The following is a 20,511-nucleotide window of genomic DNA, read 5'->3' on the forward strand; positions in this document are numbered from 1 at the left end:
TCACAAACTTGCTCATGATTTATTTTAGCTTTTTCGTCCATATTAGATGTGTCCTTGCAAAGTATCACGAAATCTTGTTGTTGAATGAAAGTCTTTTTACTGCATTTCTTGATAATTACCCCATTTCTCGCTCAAGATGAGCTGTTTTGCCTTATACTTTACTTTTATTCCTCGCAACTGCTTTCGTTGCTTTTTGTCCCATTGGTCGTTTATCTCCCATTTCCACGTTATCAATTTCACTAGTATTAGGATTTGAGGAAGAGGTAGTGTTATCGGTAGGAATATAAATCTTTGTTCTTTTTGTAGAACTACTTTGTGTAGAAACATAATCCTTCCACTTTAGGGCATTTCGAAGAATTTTTCAGGAATGTAAATAAGTATTTTTTTTTCTTCTTGTTTTCACTTTTGCTAGTAAAAGGTTTTTGGGCATTACTAACCATTTGCGGTCATCGTCATTGCCACTTGGCTTGCTCAATGGTTATTGGAGGACCTTCCCTTCTCCACTTGTTATAATACTCTACAAGTTTTTTCCAGTAATCCGCCTTACTTTGACTGGTGCCTTTGATTGAATCGGTTGTAACCAACTATTACATAAATCTTCATCCATGTATTAGGTCCACGAAAGCTTATCTGACGACTTACTAGTAGCTTGTGCATTTACCTCTTGTATATAATCACTTTAAGGAGTGTTAGATTCCATTTGAGACCTTTGGAGTGATGATTCTTGGTGCATGCTAGAGGCCCCTACACTTTCTCTTCTTGTAGCATCATGAATCACATTAGATTCACTTGAAAATGGAGGTTGAGGATAGTAGCTTGACATGACGTCTTGCAAATTAGGCATTGTAGTATTGGGATAATAATAGCCAAGGTGGTAATGTGTTTGAGGGTAGGAATTTTCGGAGGTGGCTGTTTGATGAATTTCCCAAACCAAAATATTGTCTAAATGGATTATCCGTATCATCCATCTAAATTTACGGGGAACTAATCGTAAATATGAAAGTATTTTAAGATTATGTTTTTATGAAACAATATACTGATTGTATTCTTAAGTTTTAAAAACTTATTTATAGATGCATTAGCTAATAATTCAAAGCTAAATATGGTTACCAAATATTGTACGTTGGCTAAAATTTTAGAATCTTATGGTTTTTTTTTTTTTTTTTTTTTTTTTTTTTTTTTTTTTTTGAAGCAATTTTAGAATCTTATGTTGACAAAGTCAAGTTTGTTATTATATAAAGTAGTCAAAAATTTTAAATCTAACAAAAAAAAAAAAAAAAAAAAAAAAATCAATGAAAAGTGAAACATACAACATACATTACAAACATGTAATGTGTAAACCTATAATCTTGTAAACTACTATTCAAAATAAATAATCTTGTAAACTATAGTCAATTAAAAAAAATAGTCAATATCACCTACTTATATGTCAGTTGATAATAATGAAAATAATATTTTAATATTTATTTTATAGAAAAGATAAAAAATGATTTTTATAATTTAATTTATAAATGTTTAAAATTTCCAAGCAGTGTACTCAAGAGAACAAGTATTTCAATAGTGCTCCAATGGTTAAGCAACACTTGTATATTATTTTTCAAATTTGCAAGCAAGTCCTTGAAAACACCTTAGGAGATGCTCTTAGTATGCATGTATTATAATTCAATCATTATTCACGTCAAAAGTTTATTAGCATTAAGAAAGTTTATTTTCTTATATTTATTATTTCCTTAATAATGGTTATTTGTCTATCCCAAAATATTATTTGTCTTTGTGAGCTATCGGTTTCATATTATCTAGTAGAAGCCACATTTCCGTTGCGAGAGCTCTAACAGTAGTATTTTTTTTTTAAAAAAAAAAAACAAAAAATTTTGCCGTTTTACCCGGCCTCTAGACTTATCTCTTACCAAGGTTACATAATTACGCCTCTTCCCACTTACCTAGGATACATAGGCGGGCATGGGTCGTTTGTAAGAAAGGGAAGAGGGTTGGGGATTGAGGGTTAGGCGGCACTTTGGGGTAGGGAGGTTGCTGTTAAGAGAGGAGGAAAGAGAGGGGGTGGTGGTTTTTTTTTTTTATTATTATTAATTATAAATTAATTTAATTAAATGGATAAGTGAGGGTTAGAGGGTAATTAGAATAAATTAGAGGTTAATTGAGTATTATTAGAAGTACTAGGATACATAGGCGGGTCATGGGTTGTTTGTAAGAAAGGGAAGGGGGTCGCTGGGGTTGGGGATTCTAGGCGGCACCATGGGGAGGGAGGTTGCTGTTAAGAGAGGGAGATGTAGTTTTTTTTTTTATTAATTATAAATTAATTTAATTAAATGGTTAAGTGAGGGTTAGAGGGTAATTAGAATAAATTAGAGGTTAATAGAGTATTATTAAAAGTACTAGTTTGTCTTCAGCAAAAATAAAATAAAAAATTCACAATCGGGTTTTCTTTTACAATAAACCTTTTAATTTGTTTTATTTTGCGAAAAATGGTGCTTTAAATAGTTGTTTTGACAAATTTTCCTTTGAAAAATAGTACAATTCACGATTTACTATTTGGGTAAATTATAGTCACGTGGGCTCTTATTATATTTGTCTTTTATATTTTTACAATATCAAATTTTTATATGTTTTACTTATTTGTAATTAGAGATAGGGGTGTCCATAATTCGGATAAAAACCGAAATCCAATCCAATCCAAACCGAATTATCAATTCGGATCGGATCCGAACTTTAAATCGGATCGGATCGGATTGAGATTTTTTGGAAATTCGGATTTTCGGATTGGATCGGATTGACCCTAATTGGATCCAATCCAAACCAAAAACCGAATTGTAAAATTAAGCTTGTATATTTTGTATATTTTGAAGTTTAGCTCAAATACATAATACTACATAAAATAAATTAGAGAGACTTTGTATTAATTAATTAATGACTTAACGTTGAACTGTGTATTTTAATCATGATTTTGAAGACTTTTATTTATAGTAAAGCTTTATTTTTATAATTGTATTAGGCGCTAAAAAAATAATGTATTATTATTCGGATTTTCGGATCGGATCCAAATAACCGAATTTTAATTCGGATTGGATCAAGAGAAAAATTCGGATCGGATCGGATTGGAAAATTGAAAACCGAATTATATTTCGGATTGGATCGGATTTGGACTAAATCCAAACCAAAAACCAAACGGACACCCCTAATTAGAGATATCAATGGCTGAAATTATGAAATGTCGTGTACAAGTCAAACTATTGCAACTAAAAGAGAATGAAGAACTTTTTTTTAGCCTTGTTTTTATTATCAACATAATTAATCAGTATATTGCAATCCTTTTAATATTCTTGGTCAATTTTTATATTAAGTAATTGTTTGTTTTTTTCCATCTTTAGTTTACTTTCTAGAAGTCCAGAGACGAATATCATAATTCATCTTTGTTAATCAATGCCTACTCCTTATACCAGTTTGCTCCATTAGATTTACCTGCTGTTGTGGAAGCTTTTCTTGGCTATTGGAAGCCAAATGTTGTTATAATCATGGAAAGTGAACTGTGGCCAAATGTTGTAATGGTTGCATCTAAAAGTAAGGTTAGTTCATTGTTATTTGGAAAGTTTGTTCATAATCATTGGTTGGCAATTTGCTTTAGATTTACAATTTTTTTAGGGCTATTTGTAGTATATTGTATGCTAGTTTTCACATTTTTATTTTTCTTGCATGTTTTTCATAGAGTAAATCCAAGTTCATCTCCTTGATTAACGTTACGCATTGGCCTGCACGAAACTTTAAAGTAATTTCATATATCAAGGGTTTTAGTGTTAATATGTAGTAATTCTATGTGATAGTTCTACTGGTCCCTGTCCATGGGAAAGGAGAGGAGAGATGGGGGTATAGTTTCTGCTTGTGTTCATTTGCAAAAAAACAAAGATTAAACACAATTGGGAAACAAATTTAATTGCCCACATATGGTATCTTAGTTGATCATTATCTGGTGTTTACATGATGATGTCATTGAAATTTCAATTTATTATTTTTTTTTTTTTTTCTTACCAGATGGCATTAGTTTTGCTAAATGCTCGAATGTCTGAAAGATCTTTCAAACATTGGTCTGCACCCGCAGTTCTTCCGCTAATTGCCTTGATGCTGTCGAAGTTTTCCTTGATCATGCCATTGGTATACCATCAAACTTTATGTTTAAAAACAACTTCCTGCTCTCATTTTATCTCTCAAGTTTAACTTTGTTCACAGAGCACGGCGGAGGCAATTCGCTTTCAGCTACTGCAAGCACCACCTTTTATAGTCAACATATCGGCTGACTTGAAATATTGTAAGAATACTCCTGCCTTGATTTACTGGATTATTTGTCTTAAGGTAAATTATCTGTGTTGATATATATATATATATATATGCAAGTCTTGTAATTTTTCTTTAGCATCCTTTTGTGTGCCACTGCTCAAGAGGTATATTGGAAGCTTCCAAATTAATTTACCTAGTCGTAACTCGTGAGTGTTTGTGTTTGTCTTTTTTTTTTTCCCCTTCCTGTTTGCTTCCTGTTGGCCCCAAACCTGTTGGGTGGGATGTGGGATTGGGGGGGGGGGGGGTTACCACAATAATTTTGCAATATAAAGAAAGTAGCAGAATTATATGAAGCGGGCACTTAAATATGGGACAGGAGTGGTTATTTCCTTTTATGTGACGAATAAAAATGACGATTTATTTCATCATGTGCTTCTGACTAGAATGGAATAAATATTATAATTTGTAATAGATAAAAGGGGGCTATTTTAAGCTTTATTAGTGTTGATTGTGCATTTGTTAGGTGTTGAAGGAGTGGTTATTTTCCTTTTATGTGACGAATAAAAATGACGATTTATTTCAGCATGTGCTTCTGACTAGAATGGAATAAATATTATAATTTGTAATAGATAAAAGGGGGCTATTTTAAGGCTTTATTAGTGTTGATTGTGCATTTGTTAGGTGTTGGAGAAATCACAACTTCAACTAATGCTTTGAAAGGCGTTGAACAGTTTTTGGCACAACTTAATCATAGGGAGGTTTGGATGGCTTCTTCAGTACATAAAGGTGAACATGAAGGTTGGTCAGAATTTTCACTTCATCTCATATTCATTGTATTTGTGATATTATTCCACCTTTTGGAATGACTTTAAAGTTTGAATCATTTGGAATGAACTAAAGTCCAACCCAATCCCCCCAACCAATGGCTAGTGCTCCTAAAACTTAGGCATCCATTAATACTAAATTGGTTGAGAAGCATGGGGATGAAATGAACGTTTTTATAGTGGGCAAGTAACAAAAAACAATTAGCTTAAAAAGTTAGTAATTATAGGAGGTGATTTAATTTAAACTAAAAAAAAATGTTATGTAAGAATCCAATATTTTTATTTTCTAAAATTCCCTTTAAATTAATTTATCACTGTCTATAAAAAAAAAAAAAAAAAAAATACTACCTCCGTTTCATATTTTTTGCAACTTTGGGGTAATATTTGTGAGATATGAAATATTCCAAAATTGCAAAAAATATAAAACGGAGGTAGTATATACTTTATTGGCTAGCACAACCCCAAGCTAATTGAGAATATAACCACATGTCAATCTAACATGAATCCATCCTGAAATCTAACATGAATCAATCTAACATGGAGAATATGGTTTGAATATTATAAAGATAGTACTCCCTCCGTTTAATGAGTTAGGAAAGTGGAAATGGTAGATCTTGCATGTGACTACTTTTGCTTTTAAAGAGAGGAGAGATAGAGAGTAGGGGATTTGTTTAAAATAATAGGCCCCTAAAAAGTGGAGTTTTAATGGATAAAAAATGAATAAAAGGTTGTCATAAAAGGAATTAAGTAAAATTGAGTAGAATTTTTTTTTTTTTAATAGAAGTGAGTAGAACTTGGGAAAACAGAAGGAATATAAAAGTAATTTATAATTATAATATGAGCTTCTTATTTTGTGTTGTAGACGAAGTAATTTTAATTATTTAAATTTTGTGTCTTACTTCTGAGAAAGAAAATAAGTTAGTAAAAGTGGTTATTGAATGGTTTAGAATATGCTAAAATATTTCGGAAAAAGACAATAAAATAGGATAGTTTTACGGCAAAAAAAATAGAAACAAAAATTAAAAGGAATCCCAAGAATCGATCCTGGGATTTCCGCTTCATTGTACACTGCCTTTACCGGGGGTTCCTAATTTTTCAAGCCATGTGGCTGGTCACACCGCCCATGTTCAATATAATTCAAATGAATGATATTGATGCTACAAGCCAAACTCAAATATTCTCTAACATTCTCTGATGGATGAAACATATATCCTTAGTTATTGTACGATTTGTACCTCTTAATCATGTCGTGTGGTTGAATTGTCTTCTTCCATGTAAAAGTTACATGATCATGTCCTGTAGTGACATACTTGTACAATTACTTCTCCACATATTTACAGTAACTCTCACAATATTATGTGTGGGTTATATATAACACATGTCTTTAAATTATGTAACCACCAAACTATTATCTACCGCATTGATGGAATCCATATTTGGAATCCATATTTTGTGTACGATTATACTATACAGTCAATATCATCAAAAGTAGTTCTGTTAGAAAGTTTTTTTTGGGAATTGTTTAAAATATTTTTCATCAATTAAACATGCCTACATGATCCATTCTTAGTGGGGATTTCATTGCAAATGAATTCATTAATGTCCCCAACATGTAGGCTTGAATATAGGATCATGATGGTTTGCAGTTTGTGCTGTCAAATTTCAAACCGAAACCGTTTAACTAACGAAACCAACCGACCCAAATGAGAACAGAACCGATTAGAAACATTTTTTAAAAATCGAAATCCGACCCGAACCGTATTTAAGTAAACCCGAAACCGAGCCGATTTGAATAATGTCAAACTGCATAAGAACTGAACCTATTAAGAAACCGAACCAGTGCTAAACTGAACTGAATTCAAACCGAATCAAAAAAGAACCGAACCGTTTCTAACCCGAAAACGTTTCCAACCCAAACCGTTTGAATCGAGGTAAAACATTTTACATTAAATCGTTAACAAACTGCAACCTGTTTGCACTGAATCGTTTATAAATCGAACCACTTAAAAACCATACCGTCTATAAATCAAACTGTAATTTCGATGTCTCAAGAACTCTTCAAATCATGATTATGACATATCAATTGGATGATTAAATAAGAAGCAACTAATAAACTGATAGTAAAACAATAATAATACATCAATACACTAAACTTTTATAATCTACTTGGTAATAAACTAGTAAGATGAGTATGACTAAACTTGAAAATAACATGATATGTATTTATAAAATCAATGAGAATTTGTATGTAATATGATGCCTAAATATGAAGTGATGAAGTATTAGCTTAATAAAAGACTTGTTAACCAGTAAAAGGTTAGTAAGAGCTATCAAATTTCAAACCAAAATCGTTTAACTGCCCAAATCAAAACGACCCGATGAAAAACCGACCTTTTGAAATTAAAAATTGTTCCGAACCATAATTTAAAAACACGAAATGGAACTGATCCGAATAACGTTTAACCGTATAAGATCTGAACCTGCTAACAAACCGAACCAGTTATAACCCGAACTAAAATAAAACTGAACTGAAAAAAGAACCGAACTGTTTTTAACTCCAAACCGTTTCCAACCCAGACTCTTTGAACCGATATAAAACCAGTCTGCAACGAACCGTTAACAATCCGCAACCAGTCTGCACCGAACCGTTTACTATCTGAACCGTTTACAACCCAAACCGAATTAAAACCACTCAAGAATAAACTGGAACCGAATCAAACTGATAATTAATTAAACCGAACTGAAACCGACTGTAAGAAACTTGAACCGATTTCAAACTAACCCAATTTCAAACCGACCCGATTTCAAACCGAACCGAAACCGAATTGTCAAACCGATTTGACAGTACTATTTGCAGTGCATTTAATCCATCTAATGACTCGCATTTTTATGTTGCAAACATTGTTTGTATCGATTACTTGCATCCATGTCCATTTAATGTATACATTCACCATGAGAATAATTAATTAGTATGTTTTTGTTCTAACAAACATGAGACAAAAGTTATTAAAAATGTATATTAATTTATGTCTTTAATTTCATATCTCTAAATCTGGAGCAACTCATATATATTTTGTGAAAAAAATGTAAGGATAAAAAATTATAAATTTATGTAGTCTTAAACATTATATTGTTGAGCTAAAACATACTCCTAACGAACAATTTTGTGGTAGATCTTCATGACCCTTAAATTTATAAAAAGATTTAAGTGGTATTACCAGTGTAAAATCGAAGGATATTCTTAAAAGGCAATGACCTTTAAGTTTGACCTTAAAAGCAATGATCCGAAAACCCTAGTTAACAACTAATTCAAACCTTAACAAAGTTCTCTTCAACCAAAAGCTCAACAATCTAATTTTATCTGTAATTGCTAACATTAAACAATATACAAAGAATGTAGGGAACATAAATCTAAATTAGTTAATTAACTAATGAATTAATGTAGCCCTATAATTAGTTAAGACACCGCAAAACTTAAACTAGACAATCCTAATATATTTTTTATTAAAAACTCACATGTAAAATTCCTCACTTTAGATTTAGGAATAAGCAGCAATAAAGATAGTTATAAAAACGGGTTGTGAGTTGCAACAAATATGTATTGAAATTGGTTAATTAGCCTTGGAGGAATTGCATGGGAAATTGATTCAAACATGAGTTGAACTTGAAAGTTAAAATCAATACTCTTTTTAGTGAGTTTTTTTGTTGGTTTACTTATATTTAAATTTCCTTAACTACTTTCTACATGCATTTGAATTATATTTCTCCAAAAATGTCTTTTATCATAATTGTTTGTGTTAAGTCTTGTGACTTTTTGTTTTCAGTAATGCTTCGAGTTCATAAAACACTGGTCAAAAGCCACCCAAAATTGTTAACTGTTATCGTGCCTCGACATCCACATCATGGGTTAGACTTTTCCAAGGTGGAGTATTTATCTATCTGTAATTCTCTATCCTCCTATTACTTGTGGTTGTTTTATGTGACCACTTCGATTGGACCATGAATTTCAAGAAGTGCCCAACTCTTGTAATTTTCACATGGATAATATAAGACACTTGAAACATTGCATTATGTAAATATTATTTTCTTATATAAATCTAATTCTATATTTTATAAGGAAAATTTTGTCAAAAACCACCTACTTAAAACACATTTTTGTGAAAAACCACCCACAATAAAAAAAAAATATTGCAAAAAACCACCCAAACTAAAAAAAATGTTGTAAAAAGCCACCCACTGCCAGAAACAGGTTGCGGACCATATTTGCCGACGTTGACCGCCCTACCATGGCGTTGACCACCCGCCCCATCCCCTTAAAAACCCCTAGCTCACCGAAAAACATCCGACCGCCCTTCCCCCCTCCCCCTCATAAACCCCTAAAATTCACTTGAAAACAATGAAAAACCCTAGACCACCACCGGTAAATGTGGTCGGAGTGATTTTCGAAGTGGAGGGGGGAGTGAATATTAGGGGTTTTCAAGGGGGAGTGAATGTTAGGGGTTTTCGAGGGGGAGTGAATGTTAGGGGTTTTCGAGGGGGAGGGGGAGGGGGAAGGGCGGCCATACTTTTTGGGTGAATTCTAGGGGTTTTCTAGGGGTGTGGAGTGTGGTCAACGCCGGGGGAGGATGGTCAACGACTTGTTTTCGGCAGTGGGTGGCTTTTTGCAACATTTTTTAATTTGGATGGTGTTTTACAACATTTTTTTATTGTGGGTGTTTTTCACAAAAAAGTGTTTTTGATGGGTGTTTTTTTGACAAAATTTCCATTTTATAATGCACTACTCCACTACTTATTGTCCCGCCAAAAAACGGATTAACATAAGCTTTATTGGGGATCAAACATCATTGACTTTTCATCCAGCATTATCATGGTTGAGAATGAAAATTTTTCTTATGTCTGTTGTCAATTTTGAATTGCATCCATCACCTATTGTAATCTTTGAATTGCATCCATCACCTATTTAGACTGATTAACATTTTGTTGGTTTTAAATATAAAGGTTTAATTCTTGAGCTTAGTATTTTTATAGTTTGACTGATTCAATCCTTTGCTTTCTCAAATTGCATACCTATACAAGGTTTCAAATTTTGATCGATATTTGCGGAGTTGATTATCCTTCTGAAGTGTATCTACATCTTTTATCTAATAATATACCGTTGCTTCAATCATGTGCAGGCATCAAAGAAATTAGGTTTAACAATAGCTTTGAGGTCTGATGGTGGTAAACTTACATCAGCAACAAATATTTATGTGGCTAATACATTAGGTGAACACTTGCTCTCGCTTTTCCTGCTAGTTTTGTCAAAGTGATAGTGCTTCAAACTTACCCTAGAAGTTACATTTGCAGTCCTCAGTCCCTCCCCCCCCCCCCCCAACTCTGCTCTCAACTTCAAACGAAAAAATCACATTAATACATTTTTTGTTAAGACTTTTGATGCATCTTCACTAGCCAACTGGATCCTGTAAACCTTAGTTATAGACAATGAAGGGAATTATGCATTCGGTGTGGAGCAAATTTGGAAAGTCATAGTCTATCATGTAAATCACTTACAAAAAAAAAAAAAAGTAGTACTTAAATTTAAAGTTTTTCAGTTTTTCCAAGGGTTGTCAAGCCACTATCATCCACATAATCACATATGTCCTGTACAGCTATACTTGAATACATGCAATCATCGAACTTTTTTGTTGGAATCACCTAAATCAGGTCATTTATAGGTGATTTGAGTGTTTGTAAATTTCTTGTGTTGAATTTATTGAATAAAGGAAAATGATATTCAATTCATTAGAGTAATTAATTGAAATACAACAATCCACATTTGAGAGGTGGATTCTCTTCCAAGCTACTTTTCTCTACAAAAATTTCCAATGACTTATCACTAAATTATGCTATACTTTTATTTCATTTCCCACACATACCTCCATACTCTCAACTTTTGAAATCTCACTCTAGCTCCAATGATATCCCTGATAACATTATCATAATTAACACTGATTATGATGTAGATTCCCTTTGTTTCTGCTGATCACATTATCATAACTAACTCTGATTGTGAGTTAGATTCCTTTTTTTTATCCTTGAGTCTCCTCTTTGCATAAGTGAATTAGGTGCTTAGGTTGATTTGTTGCACTTCACCCACAGTATTAGATGGCCTCTAACTCCAAAGGATATAAAACCAACTTTTGTTGGAACTTTCTGGCTTATTAGGGTAAGGATTTCAATGGAGCGGGGTGGGGCAGATGTTAGCATTCACATCCCCATCCCCATCCCCGCGGCGGGTCTTAATTTCATCCCCATCCCCATCCCCGCCCCGGCGGGTACAATTTCAAAACCATCCCCATTCCATCCCCCACTTAGATATCCACCCCTATCCACCCCCACCTAATCCCTGCCAAAGACCTGCCTAATCCCCACCCAAGACCTACCTAATCCCCACCCAAGACCCACCTAATCTCCACCTTTCAAATACACATCCTACATAATTAATATAGATTATATTAAAAAAAAAAATTCATTCTTAATATTACACATTTTTTTGTATATTAATATAAGTGTATTACAAAGTATTATTAATTAATATTTTATTTTACATAAATATTTTATAAAATAGTATAAAAGTATATAATTTTGTTTTAAAAGATCTATAGATGTGGGTACAAGGTAGGGATGGGGCGGGTACGAAGTGGGGCGGGTACAACCTAAAATCCACCCCCGCCCCATCACCCATGGCGGGTATGGTTTTCATCCCCATCCCCGCCCCACCACCCGCTAAACCGAGACCCATCCCCGCCCCGCCGGGGACATCCCTAGTTTAGGGTGTTTGCCTCCACTACCCTTATTCTTAAAAGGCTTCAATATGTTGTCCTTACTCCTTATTTAATTACCATGAAATCATGAATAAACTTGCATGTGTTACAATAATTGTGCATGAAATTTATGATTCAATCCTACTTTTATTGATTTATGCTTATTATGTTGTCATATATTTATTTTGTTTGCAATAAAAGACATATATTATGATATAGCTCAATGGTTAAGGTTCTAATGCTTAAACTTGAGATCAAGAGTTCAAAACCATGTTTGCCTACTGTAGTAGTTGAGAGCATGGTACAACTATCTTATGTTAATTAAGTCTTTCTCAATCCATTAAGTGTTCAACCTACATAGAAGTCTTCCCCTTAAAGTGTAATAATGAGGTCCGTGACCTTTAATCTATCACCCACTCGTAAGGGGGAATTGAAAAGACATCAAGATTTATGGCAACAAGTAGCAAGCTAGTTACTTCTATATGCATTGGGCAATGTACAATCATGCAAACATAAAAACATATACTACGTCTGTTTTATATTATGTGCAACATTTACAAAAAGTGGTTGTTACACATTGTGTAAAACAAATGTTTTCTTTCCTTTTTAAGTTGTCATTTCTCTCTATCTTTCTCCTCATCATATGTATCATTATCAACACCTACTAGGAGTCCGTGCAAGCTCATTTGTTACACATAATATGAAACAGAGTTAGTAAAATTGTATCTAAAGAACATAAAGCACACAAATTTACAAGAGGAATTGAAAAAACTATTTAATATAAATTTGTTTGATCCTCCATTGGTCTCACTGTGCCACATTTCAAAATCACCTAAGATCACATCTCCTCCATGCTTATTAAATGGGTCTGATCTCAGTGTTGCTATAAGATGCCCCTTGGGAAACAATAGCAACATCCTCTCAAGCTTCTTTTCTACAACCTTTTTTGATTGAATTAGGGCCTAGGTTGATCCGTTGCACTTTACCCATAGTATAATACCATTTCCCATCTTCTACATAAATAGAAATGCAACCTCCTAGTCGTGCTATTATACCATTTCCCTCTTTCTCGTAAATGGAAATGTAGCCTGCTGAATCTAGCTTTAATTCTTTTTGTACAAAGCATACTTAATATTTAATGGTTAAAATCTGCTAATTATTCCTCTATTAGTCTATCTTGATTGTTGAATTCCTAGATCAGTTTTGCACCTACAAATTAGAGCTAATGTAACACCGGCAAAACCATAAACATTGCACACGTGCATGACTTACTTCTTTTGTTCTTCCACTCAAGTTCCTTGACTATGATAGTATTGGACATTTTCCTTTATGGTGAGTGTAAAATTTTTATGACTTACGGTTGGGATGGGAATGAGTGGGATTGTCCCATAGTTGAGATGATTCACTTCCTTTATTTGTCCTTACAAATAACAAAAATTGTAAATGGTAACTTTTATTTGAGAATCACTGGATTCTACTCGAACATCTTTGCTGGTGAGTTGTGATCATGTTCATCGTAAGGTTGTCTTACACTTAAACATTTTGCTTCTGGGTGATTTTGATCTCCTTTTTTGAATAAGTGAAGCAACTTCTTGCTTATTTTTGTTCTAAACCTAAAATCCCCAAACTTTGCTTCCCATAAGCTAAATTTTTGTCAAACATTTTTCTTTGTTTGAAATAATGAAATCACGGTAAAATAGAAGCAAAGGAATATTTGTCAATCTTCATTGAACTTTCAAGATTCCCTAGTTCCCTCATCACTTTACAGGTTTGTTTTATATTATGGAAAAGTTATACTTGATTTCATTGATTGGTTCATTCTTACACTGAGGAGAATGATACCCATGCTTGGTAAAGATTAATAATTCTAAGAGCAGAGCATAAGCAATTTAATAAGGGTTTGAAAGATGTAACAAATACTTCTTTTCTTAAAAGTGTTACACTTTGACTGTCACATAGTTTTAGGTAGTTTAATTTATCCTAATATAATAAGATCTAAGTGGGTAGTTGGGTGTAATGGATTCAAGCTCATAATCAAGATCTAACAAAGAAAATAAGAAGAGTTAGGAAGGAAAGATTGAGTCTTAAATTAAGCTTAAGCCAAAAGGTTTCTTACAACGGTAGCTTAAGGCTACCACTCCCCAAAAAGTCACTTGAGGTCAAAACTCTCCTAGGAGGTAGCTCATAATTGGCTTGCCTATTCCTTACCCCTCTTTCTATCTCTCTCTCTCTCTCTCTCTCTCTCTCTCTCTCTCTCTCTCTCTACATGGTTCAAACCCTTGGATAATTTTAGACTGAGCTTTTGCTTCATGTGCACAAGTGGCCTCTCTTATTTCATTGCATATTTTCCCTTATTATACTAATGCCTCTCCCCTAGGTCGTTCATTACATTGGGGTACTAAAAAGCTATAAGAATAAATAGTGAAGGTAATAGTTTATTTAAAAGTAAGGGATGTGAGGAGTGAAAAAAAATTAGTAGTTGTAGGTATGTTTGGGGACCATGAGAGAAGAGAGAGATAGTATTATAAGGTAGGAGTTTGCCAAAAAAAAGAGGAACTGTTACACTTGAAAAAAAACGGCCGCATTTTGAAAGTAGAACACTTTTAAAAACGGAGGGTATAGACACTTTCTCCATAGCTTGCAGTTTTTGCATGTCCTTTTGTGATTACGACCATGATGTTGACCATTTCACTGTTGAAATTACCTTCCAAAGCTTGTTGATGTAGTCCAATATGTTCTCATAAAAAGGAAAAGTTTATTTGCTTACAGCTGAGACTAGAGGGGTGTCACTCTGTCAGTAAATTTATATTTGTTTTCGAAATGATTGATTTTGCAGGTGAACTAAGAGAGCTTTATAGGTTGATGCCCATTTCGGTTATTGGGGGGTCTTTCTTACCAACTTCATCTGGTCATAATATTGCAGAAGCCATGGCAGCTGGATCTGCAGTTATCACAGGTTGATTCTGCTGTTGGTTACCCTATAGTGTCATGACATGTTTTCACAAATTGCAAAATAATTTGATTAGTATACTTTATTTCGCAAAAAAATATTGTTTGAGTCGGAATATGTGACTCATGATTCACCAGATTATGCGTCAAATTCTTGACAAACAAGGTTTTTGGGACATAGACAGTTGTTTTAGACTTTTAGCTACATCAGAGAAGCTTAAAAGTCCAGAAGCTATCCGAGTATCTGGGCCATAACAGTGTCAGTGTAATGTGGGATACCTTCTAACTATAATAAGTAATTAATTTCATTACTTGAAAAAAAGAACTCTTATTTCTGTGATTAAAGCATTTGTATTCTAAATCCAGGTCCTCATGTTGGTCACTTCTCACACATGGTATCAGCAATGCAGAGCTTCAATCCTCTGTCCATTCTACAGGTGTGTGTAACAAACTTGTTAGTTGCTCTGTGTCTCTTGAAAAATTTATGTTTATTGGCTGATGGCTAGAATTTATGATCATTTAAGGTGTGTGCAACATACTTTGTATCACTGTGTTACAGTGTTAATTCTCCAATTAGATCTAAGAGAAGCTAATTGAGGTCAGATATTGACTTCATGTGACTGGTTATCCCCGAAAAACAGAATAATCTTATTTGTAGCTTTTCATTGGATGAGCTTAATTTTTTTGTTATTTATTCAGCCTTATGATTGTTGGTTTTTTGTCTATTAATTGGTTACTTTAAGTCTCTCAAATGATAAAGATCAATGGATTAGGAAGATTTATACTGATTTATACTCCCTGTGTACCGTATTGTTTATCCCGTTGAGTTTGCCCATACTACAACCCACTACATTTTGACCCGCCACATCTCTCTGTCATCAACTCCTCCGAGCCAAAAATTTAAAATTAACTTCGCCCCAATGGAGCAAATAAAAGGGGCAGAGGAAGTAAAAAGTAACTGGAATGTGTACAGAAATGGGTTACCCCTTCAATTATACAGGTTTTAGTGACGGACATAGCTTTGGGAGAAACAGAGAAAAATTGCAGACATTGGAAGTGTGTTTTATTTCCTAATGTATCCAGTCAGGGCTACATTGTCTTTAAAAATCCAGTCAGGTCTATTGCGTAAATGTAGACTTTTATATACACACTGTTTTTCAAAGAGCAGAACAAGGAAGCATAATTTGGGATTCCACAAGTTGACTATGCTTATCAACCTCAACCACTATATCCAATTATAGAGTTTTCCACAAAACATTTACGCTTTGTTTGGATAGAAAACAAGGAAGGAAAGGAAGGGGAGGGATAGAAGAGGAAGGGAAGAGAGAAGAAAGGGATGGGGAGGTGAGCTCCATTGTCCCTCCAAATCTCTGCAATTTTGGAGGGATTATGCTTATTAAAGAGAGAGGGATAAGAATCCTACCCTCTCCACTCCCTTCCTTCCCCCAATCCTTTACCCAAACAAGAGAGTTTGTCCCCCTCTCTTTCTCTTCCTTTCTTTTCCTTCCATTTCCTTCTATCCAAATAAAGTGTTACATTTTGTTCATGAGCAATGAAGGGTGGAAGAAGTAATGAAATGAATCAATATCTATTAGATGTTTGGTGTATGGCATGAATGAAGGGTTTTATAAACACTGTTTTTCAAAGAGCAGATTAAGGAAGAATTATATTGGATTCTATTTACTACATATTTGTTATGCTTATCAACCTCAATCACTAAATGCAATTATTAGAGTTTTCCACTAAAACCTTTACAATTTATTCATGGACAATGAAGGGTGGAAGGAGTAATGAAATGAATCAATATCTGTTAGTTGTTTGTGTCTATCATTTTTTATCATACAGCTTAATCTTACTAAAATTGCATTAAGCTATTGGACCTATCTTCATTAGGACAATTCCTGCACTGCCTCGATCAATTATGCATTGAGAAATCTATACCGATGCATAATGCCCCATTCAATCTCAGATGAAGTATCTATAATTATGCATTGAGGGAAAAAAAAAATGATATCAGCATGATTGATGTAGAGACGGGTTAAATGAGAGCAATTGAAATTTGAAAATACTTATTTTATCTTGTGTATTTCATAGGTTAAATAGCTTGTCTTTCCAGTACATGATTGCATTCTTCTATCATTAGTACTGTCCTGACTCCTTTCTTTTCTCAATATATTCATTAGGAAGCTCACTAACTGATGTGAAGAAAATTATATCTGAGTTGAACGTTGCCAAGGGAAAATAGATCGGCTTAGGTTATCAAGATATTATTTTGTTTTGATGTCAATTATATAATTTCAGAAAAATTGATTTCTTGACGTTCCGAACTCTTTACATCTCAATCTTTTTAAAGCTTATTATGACGTCCACCCTTTTGAACCTACGATTGTAAAAGCTCGCTCATCTCTCATTGTCTTATGCAGGTTTCTGGAGAAGCAGAGCTAATAAAATCCCTCCATGAACTCCTAAGTGATCCCCTTAAATTGGAAGCTCGGCAGACAGCTGCAAAACAAGCATTTCATGCACTATCTTTTGGGATCCTCTCACGTGTGTGGATACAACTTGATTGGTTCATTCTTAAAAGGCTTCCTGTTTGAGCAGGAAATCTAAAAAGATATGTAAATATTCAATTCGAAGGAAGTTTCTGCATTCAAAAGATACAAAGTTTCTGCAGTTAAGTATTTTGTTCTTACTGAAACAAAGATATGTAAATATTGTAGTATTTTGTCCTCTCACGTTTTGCTTCTCATTATAATCTATGTTACTCGTACTCTTCATTTCACCTCAAATAGCCGTGTCGGACCCTCGACACTCGTATATGGTAGGACACTTAGACACTACATAAGCTATAAAAATCACAATTTTAAAACAACACTTCTATGAGTTTATAGGCTGGTTAAATTAGGTAATCACAAGTGCTGTGAGGTACTGTATAGACCACCTTTGGTGCCTTGTTTTTTAGAACCTCCACCATGGTTACCTCCACTATTACATAGAATCTTAAGCCCTTGCGCCTAGAGACTCAACTGCGCTGAGTGCCCCTATACCCCTACCCTGCACGTGGACACTGGTTACCTTGTGGGCTTTGACAAATGGCTGGAGAAGACCTTTTATTACCAATATAAAAAGAAAGGAAATTGTATTCTTCGTAATTATAAGAGCTTTCTCTCCTTGTATATGATTTTATTTTTCTTTCTTGCATATGATTCTATTTTTCTTTCTTCCAGTGCATCAGCTTGTTCATTACGGATCTTGATCTCAGAAAATTTCTCTCTCTAGAAATAGAGAGCCTCTCACTCTAGAAATAGAGTTCCACCCTCTTTAGGGGTTTGGTGGTGGAGGTCCGGCAATTAGCTTACTAGGAAAACAAAATCCCATCATTACTTGTCCTGGGAGAAAGAATTACCTACAGTAATTACTTTGCCTTGCTTTACCCTGTGCCGCCACGTGGCAAGCCTGGTTGGTGCCTTGTAGAAAGGCCAATAGCTTTCCACCCTACAATCATTACCTTAGTAACGTCAGTTCCCCAAGCTTCTTATTCCGTTATCCTAAATGATACCTCCGTTAACTCTTTCGCCTTTTCTCGTTTAATGGAGTTTCTCCTTCTTAACAGAATAGGCTACTCTAGTTTAACAGAGTTAATTTTGATCTTTCTTGGTTAAGTAAACCAACCAATTAATTACGGTAGTAATTCGCGTTTACCAAAGTTTATCTGCATGGTTTTGTCGCCAGCATTGAGGCAAGAAGCTGAAACGCCTCCCTGCTGTGGTGGTAGTTTAAAAGCACAACTTACCTCACAACCAGTGCATTCACTTCCCTTCAAATCTTACTCTTTCATCAACATAATCAATCTTTTTCAACATGAATAATATTCCTTATGTCAACAGAAACATTAATAGAGCTGCAGCCCTGGCAGAAATTGAACCGAGTAGAGTACAGGGAAACAGGGCATTTTGGAGTTTGTGTGTGTATGGCTATCTTATGGATTACCGCACTTTAAGCCCTGCTTCAATTCGAAATTTTGTTAATTCAAGGTGGAGGAAAAGAGGGTACATTGATGTTTTTAAAATGAATGATCTCTATCTCTTCAAGTGCTCGAACGAAGAGGACAAAAGAGAGATGCTAGAGATGACGAAAGCGAATTTTGATGGAGCATTAATGGTCTTCGCTCCGTGGCTGCCAAATCAGGTACCACACACGGTTAGGTTCAGACGTGCCAAGTTTTGGGTCAGAATTTGCGGGCTCCCCTGTGAATATTTAAATTCACACATGGCGAAAACTGTTGGGAAAATGCTTGGCATGCCTTTCGAAGTTGACTTTGAGCCAAACTTTGTGCCAAGGAACGACTATTTGCGGATCCAAGTCAAACTCACCCTTGGAGAGCCACTCGTACCGGGGTTCTTCCTCAAACTTGATGATGATTCGGTGATTTGGATCCAACTAAGGTATGAGAATTTATTTAAATATTGTGTTCGCTGTGGTCGAATTGGTCACAAGTAGGCCTGGTTATTGGGTAGGGCTACCCAATGGCAAAAGGGTCGGGCCTAATACTAAAGGGTTTTGACCCTTTATTTTTTTAATGGACAGGGCTTTTATAGGGTCTTATTTTATAGGGTTTTTATAGGGTTTTATTTTATAGCCCAATAATTTAATAATTAAACTAAAGAGCCCAATAATAATTGTAAGGGTCAGCAGTCAGTTACTACCTCTCTTCCATTTTCTCTCTCCTCCATTTTCTCTCTCCTCCATTGAAGCCACTCAGAGTTCTCCATTGAAGCGCAACTTCAGAGTTTTCCATTAAAGCACTCAGAGTTCTCCATTGAAGCGCAACTTCAGAGTTCTCCATTGAAGCGCAACTTCATAGTTCTCCATTAAAGCGCACTCAGAGTTCTCCATTGAAGCGCACTCAGAGTTCTCCATTGAAGCCGCGCACTCAGAGTCTCAGGTAACATCATTTTCTCTCTCTTAATCTGTTATTCAATTTTAATATCTGATTGAAGATCCGGTTTAGGTTATATGATGTGATCGAAAATCAATTCAAATTGGATTTTCTTCTGGGTGATTTTGCTTCTTACTTGAGCTTGGAGAGTGATAAAAGGATTGTGGGTAATTTTGCTACTTATGAGTCTGTTGTTCTTGGTGTTGCTAATGCTGATTTATTTTGGTGTTTTTAATTATAATTTGGGAGTTTTTTTTGCTTGATTATAATTGTGTTTGATCTGAACTCATGGATGAATGATTATAACCCTTAATTTTGTGTGCTAATCATGTCACATATTTTCTGCACTTGTGCCATTGAATGTTTTCATTTCTATATTAGCTACAATTTGAAAATACTTGAATTAAATCAAACCAATAAAGGCTTGATAAAGTATACTATTAATCCATCTATATATTCATACAAAGCCCATATTATCTACTAATATATGTAGTACTTTGAATGAATATAATGTGACTAAGCTGATGATTTAATTATAATTTGGGAGTTTTGCTTGATTTGATTATAGTAGTATAAGAATTGACTAAACTAGCATGATTATAGAACGAGAAAGCAAATGTGGTACTTATGTCTGACTTCTGTTTTTTTTTTTTTTTTTTCTGCTGGGGGCTGCAGGTCTTGTTTCTGTGTGCTGCTGGCTTTTTGGTTC

The 20,511-nt window shown here is 34.3% G+C and overlaps 1 protein-coding gene across 1 annotated transcript in view; it reads left to right on the forward strand.

Moving 5' to 3' along the window:
- Positions 1–20,128, forward strand: part of LOC110709251 (probable 3-deoxy-D-manno-octulosonic acid transferase, mitochondrial) — a 36,736-nt gene extending 16,608 nt beyond the window's left edge. Inside the window, exons 4-12 of the mRNA XM_021887465.1 lie at positions 3,459–3,581; positions 4,045–4,164; positions 4,240–4,318; positions 4,969–5,085; positions 8,936–9,033; positions 10,286–10,376; positions 14,751–14,870; positions 15,230–15,300; positions 17,287–20,128. Of these exons, the coding sequence (XP_021743157.1) occupies positions 3,459–3,581; positions 4,045–4,164; positions 4,240–4,318; positions 4,969–5,085; positions 8,936–9,033; positions 10,286–10,376; positions 14,751–14,870; positions 15,230–15,300; positions 17,287–17,460 (993 nt within the window). The 3' untranslated portion in view covers positions 17,461–20,128. The remainder of the gene's footprint in view (positions 1–3,458; positions 3,582–4,044; positions 4,165–4,239; positions 4,319–4,968; positions 5,086–8,935; positions 9,034–10,285; positions 10,377–14,750; positions 14,871–15,229; positions 15,301–17,286) is intronic.
- The last annotated feature ends 383 nt before the right edge of the window (positions 20,129–20,511 follow it).

The sequence above is a fragment of the Chenopodium quinoa genome, unplaced genomic scaffold (genome assembly GCF_001683475.1).
Source record: "Chenopodium quinoa cultivar QQ74 unplaced genomic scaffold, ASM168347v1, whole genome shotgun sequence".
NCBI classification, from domain to species: domain Eukaryota; kingdom Viridiplantae; phylum Streptophyta; class Magnoliopsida; order Caryophyllales; family Amaranthaceae; genus Chenopodium; species Chenopodium quinoa.